The sequence below is a fragment of the Myotis nattereri genome (assembly GCF_964212035.1).
Source record: "Myotis nattereri genome assembly, chromosome: 12".
NCBI lineage: Eukaryota > Metazoa > Chordata > Mammalia > Chiroptera > Vespertilionidae > Myotis > Myotis nattereri.
The window spans coordinates 52,733,133-52,744,878 of NC_138087.1; the positions used below are offsets into that span (position 1 = coordinate 52,733,133).

At 51.4% G+C, this 11,746-nt stretch overlaps 1 protein-coding gene across 2 annotated transcripts; it reads right to left on the reverse strand.

Moving 5' to 3' along the window:
• Positions 1 to 422: 422 nt before the first annotated feature.
• Positions 423 to 10,043, reverse strand: AQP7 (aquaporin 7; the record flags this gene model as incomplete). Of its 2 annotated transcripts, none has more annotated exons than XM_081103758.1 (6): positions 423 to 767; positions 1,145 to 1,362; positions 1,569 to 1,687; positions 1,899 to 2,036; positions 2,440 to 2,563; positions 9,903 to 10,043. In XM_081103758.1, 6 exons carry the CDS (start codon positions 10,041 to 10,043, stop codon positions 485 to 487), a joined length of 1,023 nt encoding a protein of 340 aa, XP_080959884.1. The 2 variants fall into 2 exon arrangements, with proteins under 2 accessions (XP_080959884.1, XP_080959885.1); XM_081103759.1 differs by having other exon boundaries at positions 633 to 711.
• Positions 10,044 to 11,746: the final 1,703 nt, after the last annotated feature.

Here is an 11,746-nt window from a genome sequence, read left to right on the forward strand (position 1 = left end):
ATGACAACAACAACAAAAAAAGTAGAGAAACTCTGACCTATATCATGCTTGGGCTTTGTCTAATCTGGTGCAAGGACTGGCCAAAACTGAGGAAGAATCTTGAGTCCTATCCCAAGGAAGCTCAGGTTAGCAGCTCAGGGTATCCCCAGAACTGACTGCCCACTAGCTAGCTGTTGGTCTTTCCCCAAGCCATCCCTTTCCTATCCTATGCCTGAAAGTCCACTGTTCTGTGTCTGGCATCTTTTGATCTTCTGTTCTTCCTGTGGCCTTTCCCCATTCTCCCCCAGGGGGCGCCGCAGCTCCCAGGACTGGAAGGAATTGGAGGCCTCTTGGGTCCATTCTCTAGCTTTGGGCTATGGCATAACCCTAGAGTTCCTGGAAGAACCGGGAGGGAAGCCTAACCATAGGAGGCACCCAGGAAGCAAGGGTGCCACTGTGGAGCAAGGCTTTATTGTGGTGGGGATGGGGTCACAAAAAATCTTACTTAGAATTGCTGTACTTGGATGTTGTCACTTAAGGGTGGGACAGGCTGGACTGGAGTTCTGTTGTCGAGGGACACAGAGACAGAGGCAAGGGAGGAGTTCACAGTTTGGTGAGGCATGGTCTTGGGCAGTACAGGTGTTTGGTGGTCTTCATACTCCACAGGATTCTCCAGTATCTGGGGCTCCCGTGGGATAGTGAAGCCAATGAAGACCACGTAGATGATGCCACCTAAGTAGGCACCGAGGAGCGGTGCCACCACTGGCACCCACCACCAGTTCTTATCCCTGCAGGCAAGAGGCAGAGGCCTGGTGAGGGGGCCGATACCCGAGACAGCAGCTGCATCCACCTCATGCCGAGACGGGGTAGGCCTGAGAGTAGAGGAGTGACCCCCATCCTAACCCAGGAGTCACCCCTGAGCCTGAGACACTGGTCAGCTGTCCCTGATTCAGGGACAGAGGCTGATCTGGGGCAGGAGTTACATTCAGTCCAGAAGCAGGATCTGCATCCGTGCTAATCAGAGGGAAGGTCGGGACCCACTCCTGCCTCCCCAGACCACCTGGCAGCTCTGCAGGACTCCTGTGCTGTTCCTCATATCACCTCCACCCCTCCACATGCAGGAAACCCACAGAAAACTCGAAGGAGTGGCTGGGCAGGGCAGTACCTGAAGACCTCTGTGCCCCAACCGGCAATAAAGGTGAAGAAGCGGGGAGGCAGGTCCCGGGATGGATTGATGGCATATCCTGTGTTCATGCCCAGAGACACTCCAATGACGACAATAAGGATGCCAATCACCACGGCCTGTGTCCCTGGCAGGGCTGGGTTGTTACGTTTGTCCGTGATGGCAAGGAGACATAGCTGGAGCATCCCCGTAAGGAATACCTGTGGAGCAGATGCCATAGCAGCCACCCAGGCCCCCTAGCCAAACCAGGGCCTCAACAGTGCTCCCAGGCTGAATCCCCTGGCAGAGATATATCTTAGTACAGTTCCCATCAGAGTTCTTATCCCTCTATGGCGGGGGGCTGCCTGCCGGCCCCTTCCTGAGGTGGGGAGGGCCTGTGGAGGGACAACCACCCTGAACCACTGACCTCATCCAGGAAGCCCCTCCACAATGTCATGTACTCAGGAAGGTAGGTGGCAAAAATGTTAGCAGTGGCTACAGGGCCAGTCACTGTCAGATTTCCGCCCGAGTAGTTCATAATGGCTGCTGTGGAGACGAATTAGAGTGTGAAACTTCCCCTAGTTCAATCAACCCCACTGTAGTCCCAGAAATAAGGTGGGAGGCAGGGGTTGGGAGCATCTCCAGGGCTTTTCTCTCCCAGACATTTTCACAGGCCAGGACACTGAGATCAGCTCTGCCCATAACTCAGAGGAGGAGGCTGAGGCCAGAAGTGGACAACCCAGGACAGGACACTCACCGTAGAAGATGCCATAGATGCTGGCAGCAGCCAAGAAGGAACCCACGAACTGACCCAGTACATACACAGGAAACTTCTTCCAGGACAAGTGGCCTAGTGCACAGTTGGTGAAGGTCACCGCTGCGTTCATATGGGCGCCTGCAGGGTGGGCAAGTGTGTTGGGAGAGTGAGAGCAGATGCAACAACAGCAATAATATTGAGAGCCCCAACAGTAATAATGAGGCAAGCATTTATGCAGTGCACCCTCACTTAATTCTCACAAGGACCGGGGCAGAGACCACCATCTCCATTTGGTCATTAAGGAACGTGAGGAGTGAAGAAATTAAATAGCTTGGCTAAGTTGGCCCAGCCTGTAAAACTGGTGGGTCAAGGAGGCTCTTGAAGAGTCTGGGTGAGAAGGGGGCTTCGGGTATTCTCCCTCCCAGGGGGCAGTGGGGTGAGGCGCTGGGTGACTGGCAGGAGGGGATGGCTGGGGGTGGGCAGGAAGAACCTGCAGGGGATCCCTGGCCTTGACAGTCGGGCAGGGCCCAGGCTCACTCACCAGAGACTTTCCCTGCCACGTGCACTCCAATGGCGACTCCGAAGCCAAAACCCAAGTTGACACCGAGGAAGCTCCCAAAATTTTCTCCTAGAACCATATGGGCCACGGAGCCAAGGCCAAACACCTGGGAGGGAGGGCCTCTGAGAGGACTGCCTTCCCAGAAGCCCCAACCTCAGAGGAGGGCTCAGAGCTCAGTTCAGGCTCCTCACCCTTGTGCCCTGGGCCTCCCCAAATCGCCCTGGGAGACCCTCTGCCATGCCCTCTTCCTCCGGAGACTTCCCTCCTCATGACCTCTCCCTACTCGTCCCTGTCAGGGCCTCTAAGACCTGACCAGTGAGAGCTGGGTGGGAGTGTAAAAGGAGCCCAAGTGGGATAGTGGAGACAGAGGCTCTTATGGACACATCCAGACCCCTAAACCCCGAGCCCAAGTCGGATAGTGGAGACAGAGGCTCTTATGGACACATCCAGACCCCTAAACCCCAAGCCCACCTGAAGTTCAGGGGATGGCAGGGCCTCGAGGTGGACCTGGCTGCCGTGGATTGAACCTCAGAGCATCTCACACTTCAAGCCTAGCCTGAAGGAAGATTCTTCAAGGGATCTCCAAACTTCCTGCCTGGGCTCTGCCATGGCCCCCACCCACATCAGCCCTGGGAGCCAGTGGGGTTCTGACTCGCACCCTTAGCAACATTTCCATTGCCCTCGTGTAATTCCTGAACTTCCAGCTCTTACCCATCCCTACCTGCTGGATCTCCTCAGGTGACACCCCCATGGATCCCCTTTGCAGGGAGAATAGAGGCCTGAAGCTAGGCCCTCACCACCTACAGCCACTCATCTGAATCTATATCTGCCTGTCTCTTCAGCTCTCATACCTGCACCCAGCCTCTCCCTTCCTCTGCAGAGGCCTCCCTCTTGCCTGTATTGTCCACCCTCCCCTTCACTGGCTCCCACAGACTCATGTCTCTTCCTTCCTAAAAGTAATCCCTCCCATCTCAGCCCAGCCTTCCTGTTCACCTGTGGACACCTCTCCCCCCCCTGTCAGGCTCCAGGAAAGAACCCACTGGCTGGCTCCTTTATTCCCTTGCTCTCCCTCCTCAACCTGGCTTCTGCTTCCACATCTCACCAAGACTACAGCTCTCTCAGAGGGCTCCAGCCCTCTGGTTTCCCAAAGGTCCCTTCAGACATTGTCTTACTTGACTCCGCTGACTTTGACTCTCTTAACCACTCTGCTCCTGGGAAGTCCTTCCTCTCAGCCTCCATGACATGTCTCCCTCACGGTTTTCCTCCTCCCTCCCTCTCTACAGTTCCTTCCCACATCCTTTTTCCTTCCTCTGCTCCATGAGTGTAGATGATCCCAGGGCTTCCCCCCTGGCCCCTTTCATGTCTCGCCCCTGGCACTCTTCTTGAGTCTTCTTACCAGGTCAGTGGCTCCAGCTATGCCTCCTGCACTAAAATTCCCAAAACCTGCACCTGGGAGCCCGATCCCTGTTTCCCGATACCCGCTGGAAGTCTGGGTGTTCCACAGGCATCTTGGACTCTCTGTTGAAAGCTCACCATCTCAGAAAATGTGATCCTCATCCTATGTTCCCCGTTTCAGTTGGCCAAACCCGAAACTTGGATGTCATAAGTGAGAGGTTTCTCTCCCTCCTCCCCGACACCCACTCCTGTTTACATTCTTCCCAGATCTTTTTCAGCCTCCTTGCACCCAGAGTGACCTTTCTAACACAGAGGTCTGATCGTGTCTGCCCCTCATTTAAACATTCACTGGCACCCCTTCATTTCTAGGATAAAGTCCAAGCCCAGTAGGCCTCCATCCAAGACTCTTAGTAATTTCTGCCTCTCAGTTTCATATCTGCTCCAGTGTTCTCTATGTTCAGCAATAGTATTACCGCTAAGTAATCATAACCACTTATTGAAAATTTGCTATGTGCCAGGCACTGGTAAACGATACATCTCTCACTTCCTTTAACCCTTACACCAACATACACATGAGGTACTATTAATCTCCCCATTTGACAGATGAAACAATCCAAGGCTTAGAGAAGTTGAGTGACTTGGCCAAAGTACACAGTCTGCATGTAGTAAGCCAGAATTTGAATCCCAGAAGGTCACCTATGCCAGACAGCCTCAAACCAAACAACCACACTACACTGCTCCCTGCACACCTCTGTGTTTTTCCATATGCTATTCCCTCTGTCTGGAATACCTGGTCCTATATCCTGACAAAATGATAGTCTACTTTAAGGCCACACTCAGCACCTCCTTTGAAAAGTCCATGTGTTTTGGACATGTTGACTCCAAGGAACCTCTAGATGTCCAGATTGCTGGAAATCAGAGTCTGGATTTGTATCATCCAATGTGATGGCCACCAGCCACATGTGACTATTATGTGCTTGGAATGTGGCTAGTCCCAACTGAGAGCTGCTTTAAGTGTAAAGTACAAATTCATCAAAGACTTAGTAGGAAAAGGAGAATGTAGAATCTTATTAATAGTTGTATATTGATTGCATGTTGAACTGGTAATATTTTGGCTCTATGGATTAACTCTATTAAAATTCATTTCACTTGTCACTTTTTACCTTTTTAAAACTTTTAAAATTACATATATGGCTCATATTGTATTTCCCTTTGATAGTTCTAGAGTTTTTGAAAAAGATAACCTGGAGAACTGTGGACATGAGGACTACTTCTGAAGCCATCAGGGAGGATGAAAGCAGGAGAGAGGACGAAGATGAGAAAGCATCTGAGGGCTGAGCCTGGAGGGCATTAGAAATGCTCGCTGGAGCAGGTGTTGAAATGAAAGAAGAACAAAGAGAGAGTGTGTCCTGGACATCAGGGAGAAGCAGAGTTTCCAAGAAGGGTGTGGTCTACACAGTCTGGTGCAACCTTTGGGTCAAGTGCATGAAGGCCTAGAAGGCCTCCCTTTGGATGTAACAATCAGAGGTCATTAATAATGTGATGAGCACTGTATCAGGCCATGGGGACAGAAGCCAGGCCTTAGAGGCTGAGAGGTGAGTAGGTAGCGAGGAAGAGTTGAAGGGCTCCAGTGTAGACCTCCCTTTGTGAACCTGCCTGAGAAGGGAGTGAGAATGTAATAAATGAAGGGGCTTATGGGATGAAGGGAGGGATGTCTTGTTCTGTGTTGTGCTGTTTTAAGTAGACTTTGGTATGTTAAGATTGAGACAGAGAGAGAGGGAGGCTGGAGATGAAGGAGAGAGAAAAAGGATGGGGTAAAGTATCTCAGTAGACTGAGGGATGGGACTGACAGGATTGAAGGAGGGGCCCTGCCTGAGTGGAGGGGGAGAAATATGGATACACAGGTAGGTGTGTTCTGGTGGTGAGAGGGACAGGTGGGTAAGGAGCCAGACACAGAAGCCCACCTGATGGTTTTCTCTTTCAAGCTGGAGGCCAAGCCATTTGCTGATTTAAAAAACAGGCAGTCCAACCAGCGTGGCTCAGTGGTTGAGTGTGGACCTATGAATCAGTGAGTCATGGTTCAATTCCCCGCCTGGGTTGTGGACTTGATCCCCACTGTGGGCCATGCCAGAGGCAGCCAATCAATGATTCTCTGTCATCATTGATGTTTCTATCTTTCTCTCCCTCTTCCTTTCTCGCTGAAATCAATAAAAGTATATCTTCAAAAAGAAAAAAAAATAATAAAATAAAAAACAGGCAGAGTACAGAGCAGCTTTGGGAAGTTTGAGGAAAAGTGAAATAGCCTGGATAGAGTAGGGCAGAGGCAGTGAGCAGGGCCCACTGGGTTCCTCAAGAGCCCTAGGACAGGTGCAGAGGGGCCCAGAAGTGGGCCAGCTTAGGGCCAAGGGTAGGATGAGGCAGGAAATGACAGGAACAGATGGGCTGTGGGAGTGGGGAGTGAGGTCAGGACAGACTGACAGGTTTGGGAGGTGTCGGGAAGTGCAGGGAGTGGAGCCAGCATGGAAGGTCTGAAGACCAAGGGTCCTTTATTTCCAAGAAGGAGCTCAGAACCATTTGCTAAAAATAGTGAATGAGCGAATAAACCCCACCTGGTCTCCTGTGTCATGGTTGCTAAGTGGCAGCCATGGGCCTAAGCCATCCAACGCACGTGCTTGGTTTCGATAACTTAGTTTTGACAATCAGAAGTTTCAGCTTCTCTTGAGGAATCAGAAGCCCAGGTAATGCAAACCCACATTCCACCCTGCACGGCAGCAGTCAGCTGGAGCAGTGGCAGCAGCGTCCTTGCACAGGTCGGCACTCTGCAGTCAGGCCCCTTCCACTCTGAGTTGCTCTCGCTGGCCCCTGGAGCAAGTAACTTTGCACCCCTGCCCTATGGTCCAGTTCACGTCTACAGCTGGTTTTTCAGATCCCTGAAGGCCCACCTCCTCCCTTCCTGGTCAGTAAATGTGGCCAAGTCCTTCCAACAGTCAGAAGGCCAGCCTCGAGGACAACACTCTCATAGATGGCAGAGAGGAATTGAGTAGAACAGCCCATTTCCCTCATCCTGGACACAGTAAATGGAGCCCAAGGTCACACTTGCTTTTCTTGTAAAACCTTTACCCTGATGATTCACTGAACTCCCTATCAATTTGGCACAGGCCCAACAAATAACAATAACACAATGCTTAAACCTCCCAAAGTTCTTTTACATGTGTTACTTCTTTTAGTTCTCACAGCAAATCTGAATGGCAAATGTTTCTGCTCCCACTCTACCAATGGGGAAAACAAGGCTCAGAGTGAGGTCTTGGACTATGTGGAGCTCAAAAGTGAGGGCCTTATCTCAGCTGGGGGCTAGTTAACAAACCAGGGTGTTAGAAACCCTGCCATCACTAAACAAAGACACAGAGCATAGAGGTTAAGGGTCAAGACCATGATGTTAGACTAGACTGGATTTAATTTTACCTTAATATGTGACTTGAGCCGAGACCGGTTTGGCTCAGTGGATGGAGCGTCGGCCTGCGGACTGAAGGGTCCCAGGTTCGATTCTGGTCGGGGGGCATGTGCCTGGGTTGCGGGCACATCCCCGGTGGGAAGTGTGCGGGAGGCAGCTGATCGATGTTTCTCTCTCGTCGATGTTTCTAGCTCTCTATCTCTCTCCCTTCCTCTCTGTAGAAAATCAATAAAATATATTTTAAAAAAAAAATGTGACTTGAGGCAAGTACCAGTCTCACGGAGTCTCAGTTCCCCCCTCTGAGAAGTGGGGGTAATTTCTCAGAGGGGGAACTCTGTTTGAGGATTGGGAAGGTATTGCACGTAAGGGGCTTAGTTTAGAATCAGTGCCTGGCATGCAATAGGTGCTCAATAATAATCTCCATAAAAGGAAGAGAAATGCAGACATGGGCAGGCATCAATGGGTGGTGCCTTTTTCTCTAAGAGATTTCGAAGGAAGCACCCTCCTGCCTCCAGGGTTCCAAGGTTTAATAGTCCTCATGGGACTGGAATGTTTTGTCATAAATGAATTACTTTGCCCTGGTTTAAGGCAGGACAGAATCCAGTGCTGTACTCGCAGCTCAGGAGCCAAGCAGGAAGGTGAGTAATGGGGGAGGGAGAGAGTGGAAGGCAGGGAGGAGAAAGCAGCTTAGAGCACTTGTCATAATGACCAGACACCAACACAGGGGTCCTACCTGTGAACTGGGTGTTGGGCTCTTGGTCTTCCTCACACAAGTCTGCCAGCTCAATGTTAGTTTCATGTTTACTAACGAGGAAGCTGGAGTGTTAACAGTTAAGATACTTATGAAAGATCACACAAGGAGAGGGTAGCAGAGCCAGCATTCAAACCCATCTCCAAAGCCTACGAAGGCCCCATTCAGCACATTTTATGACTGAGAAGGCACACTTAGAGGCACAGAGAGATCTGCTCCAGGCAGATCTCAGTGGCAGGATAAGAACCCAGACATCCAGAGTCCCTTGGGCTCCGTAAGTCCCATCATCTCCTATTCTGGGGCGCGCGCACACACACACACAGACTCACACACACTGTTACACTCATTCACATATACTCACACACACAGTTACACTCATATGCACGTGCACACACACACACACACGCATGCACGCAGTTACACTCATATTCATGTGCGCGCACACACACTCAGGCACACTTACACTGTCTCACACACCCTGCCTCTCTTCCCACTTCCTCTGGCATGCTCCTGGCTGCCTTTACTTTTCATCCCAGAGGCTGCCCCTTCTTTTCATGGACCTGGGTTCTCCCTAAGGTGCAGACAAGCATGGCTACAGGTCAGGGGCAGAGGCTGGCTGGGGAAGGTGGCAGAGCTGAAGCAGGGGAGGAGGGAGTTTCCAAGAAACGGCACCTCCTGGTTGAGGTCTCGTTTCTGTCCTATCACCCACTAAAAGAGCCCTTGCCAGGTCCCCAGTGACTTCCATGTTGTCAAACCGCATGGACCCTGGTCAGTTCTCACCTTCTCTGTCTGCTGACCACTCCCTCCTGTGGGCCCCCCACACTCCCATCACCAGTCACCGCCCACTTTCTCCTTCCACCTCTCTGGCCGATACTTCCCAGGCCCCTTTGTGTGCCATTCTTCATTCTCTCTCCTCAGCGTACTGCCTCTTCATATACACTCTCACTGAACAGTTTTTTAACCACCACCCATACTCTGATGAACTCTAACTGCATACGTCCAGCCCAAGCTTCTGTCATGAGCTCCAGGCCTCATAACCAGCCACCTCCTAGATTTCTTCCCAGGCACCGCACCTGATCATGTCCAAACTGACTTTACCTCTCGCCCTGTGCTGGGCCCCGGGCTCAGAATGGCCCCCTTGGCACTTACCCCACATCTATGGCTTAAGAAACCTCCTTGATTCCACCTTCTACAACTGCCTCAAACATGTGCTTTCTTCTCTATCCCTGGACCATTCGCCATTCTTTGTCCTAGGTCTTTGCAACAGTCTCTTAACAGGTTCCCCTCACTTCACTCAGCCTTGCCCATTCTGTTGAGACTCCACACTACCCCCAGAATTTCCTTCTAAAAATCCAAATCTGACCACATCATTCCCCTGCTTGAAGACCTTCAGTGTCTCCCCTTTGCCCTCAGTATTAATTCTCAAAACCTGACACTTGCCTTGGCCTGTGTGCTCAGTGGTTAGAGCATTGACCTGCACACTAAAGGGTCGCAGGTTCAATTCCTGGTTAAGGGCACATAACTCACATCGATGTTTCTCTCTCTCTCTCTCTCTTTCGGTGTCCCTTCTCCCCACTTCCAGTCATGCCCCTGACACTCCCCAGCCCATAATTTTGTTCTGCCTCCACAAAGTATGAGCCCTTTCTCTCCCAAAAAGACGGTGATAAAGGCAGAGCTCTCTCCTTACTTTCCTATGCTTCCCCCTCAGGCTCCTAGATCAGAGACAGGAATGGGCAATGTGACCCAGGAGGCCAGCAATGGGAGGGTCATGGATTGCCCTCACTGAGCCCCAGCTTCGTGAAGTCTTGGGTTCGTGCCCCTTCCTCAGAACTCCATCATGACACTCACCATCATGACAAATGTGCTCATGAGCTCGGCCAGGAACTCTCGCACCATCTCCTTCTGCAGTATTGCTTGCATCCTTATTATCACGGGTGACGGGATCATCTTGGCCTTGCAGGTGGACCTGAAGCAGCAGCCCAAACCCATAAGCAGAAGTGAGACTCAAGTACACTTGCTACCTACCCATCAGCCCATTAACTCACGGCTGAGTTAATGGGTAACCCAGTGGACTGTCCACACACACACACACACCTCCTGTTGCTCCGGGCTGCTGAGACAGCTGGGATCAAAGACACCTGAGTGCCACGGGGACAGGGAGCAGGACTGGGGGTAAATAGTCGGGTCATGCCCCTTCTTCTTTCCGGTAGGGACTGTACCAGTGGGAAGACCACACCAACAAGGCCACTTGGCAGAGGGGCAGTGGGGGATCTGATTGATGCAATCTGTGGTGCCAAGGAGCCCGGGCGAGAAGCAAGTGGGAGAGAGCAGGGAGGAAGGTGGAACTCGGTTGCCTGTCTGCCTGCCTGCCTGCAGGAACCAGGTACCTGAGGACACAGGCAAGGCATCAGGCAGGACCTGACAACCGAAAGGCATTCTGCACGCAGCACAGGGTGAGACAAAGTCTGCTCCCAGGCTCTATAAACAGCACTGAGGCCTGAAATGTGCACCAGGTTCTGCCAAAGGTGAGGGGGTTTGCAAAGTGCACCCGCTCAAAACCAGGTCAGCACAACAGATGGTGAGTGAGTGCGTGAGTGAGTGAGTGAACAAATGAGAGAAAGGGAGAGAGGAAAGACGGATCTTACTCCTTGGTGTATTCTCAGTGCCTAGCACAGTGCCAGACACATAGGTGTTCCAATATATATAGTAGGATGAATAAAAACTGGGGAATTCATCTGTCTTTCCATTAGGTCCCCAGAACTTTCTGCAGTGCCTGGCCCGTGGTAGATGCTTGATAAATATTTAATAAACTCATGATTGGGTGGATAGAGGAAAAAGTGAGTTATAGGCTCTATCGTCTGTTGGGGGTGGGATGGGATAGAGCTTGAGTTTGGAGGAGATGGGGTGCAGAGGCTAAAGAGGAGAAAGAGAGGTGGAGATAACTCTAAGTGTGGCCTTTGGTGCGTGTTAAGACTGGTGACCCTCCCTGTTGACTGCCTGAAGCTGACACTAGGCACTTACTACCTTGCTCTGCTTGGGATAGCAACATCACCCCCCAACACCCCAGGCCTCCTAAATTTCCCCAGCCTCACAGCAGCAAAGAGTAAGCAGAGGGAGTGAGAAATGTGAACCAGGCATGGACACACCACCTTTTGCTTTTCTGGCGGGGCCCCCATGTTCATTGCTCACCCACCTCAGTCCTTGCTCTGTCCTTATCCCAGGAAAACAAACCCAGGGCTGCTCATTGGAGGGATACAGAGTTGCCTGGATGATCCATTGGCTCCCATCCAACTCCAGCTCCCATGCATCACCATGTATGTCGGTCACCTTGCCCCCATGACTGGCCTCCTTAGCCCCAAAGAAGATCCTATGAGCAGCCTGAGGCAGTCAGGGACCCAAGAACAGTCCTGGGAAGGTGCCACAGAGGCAGAGGAGAGGTGGATAGAGCAGGAAGTATGTCCTACGGGGAAAGACAGAGCGAGGAAAAGGGGGTGGGGTGTGATTTTAAATAGAGCAGTCAGAGTGAACCTCATTGAGAATGTGGCATTTGAGCCCTGGCCAGGTAGTTCGGTTAGACGCAGGAGCAGGGAACCTTTTTTCTGCCAAGGGCCATTTGAATATTTATAACATCATCCATGAGCCATGCAAAATTATCACCTTAAAAATTAGCCTGCTGTATTTGGTCAAACATT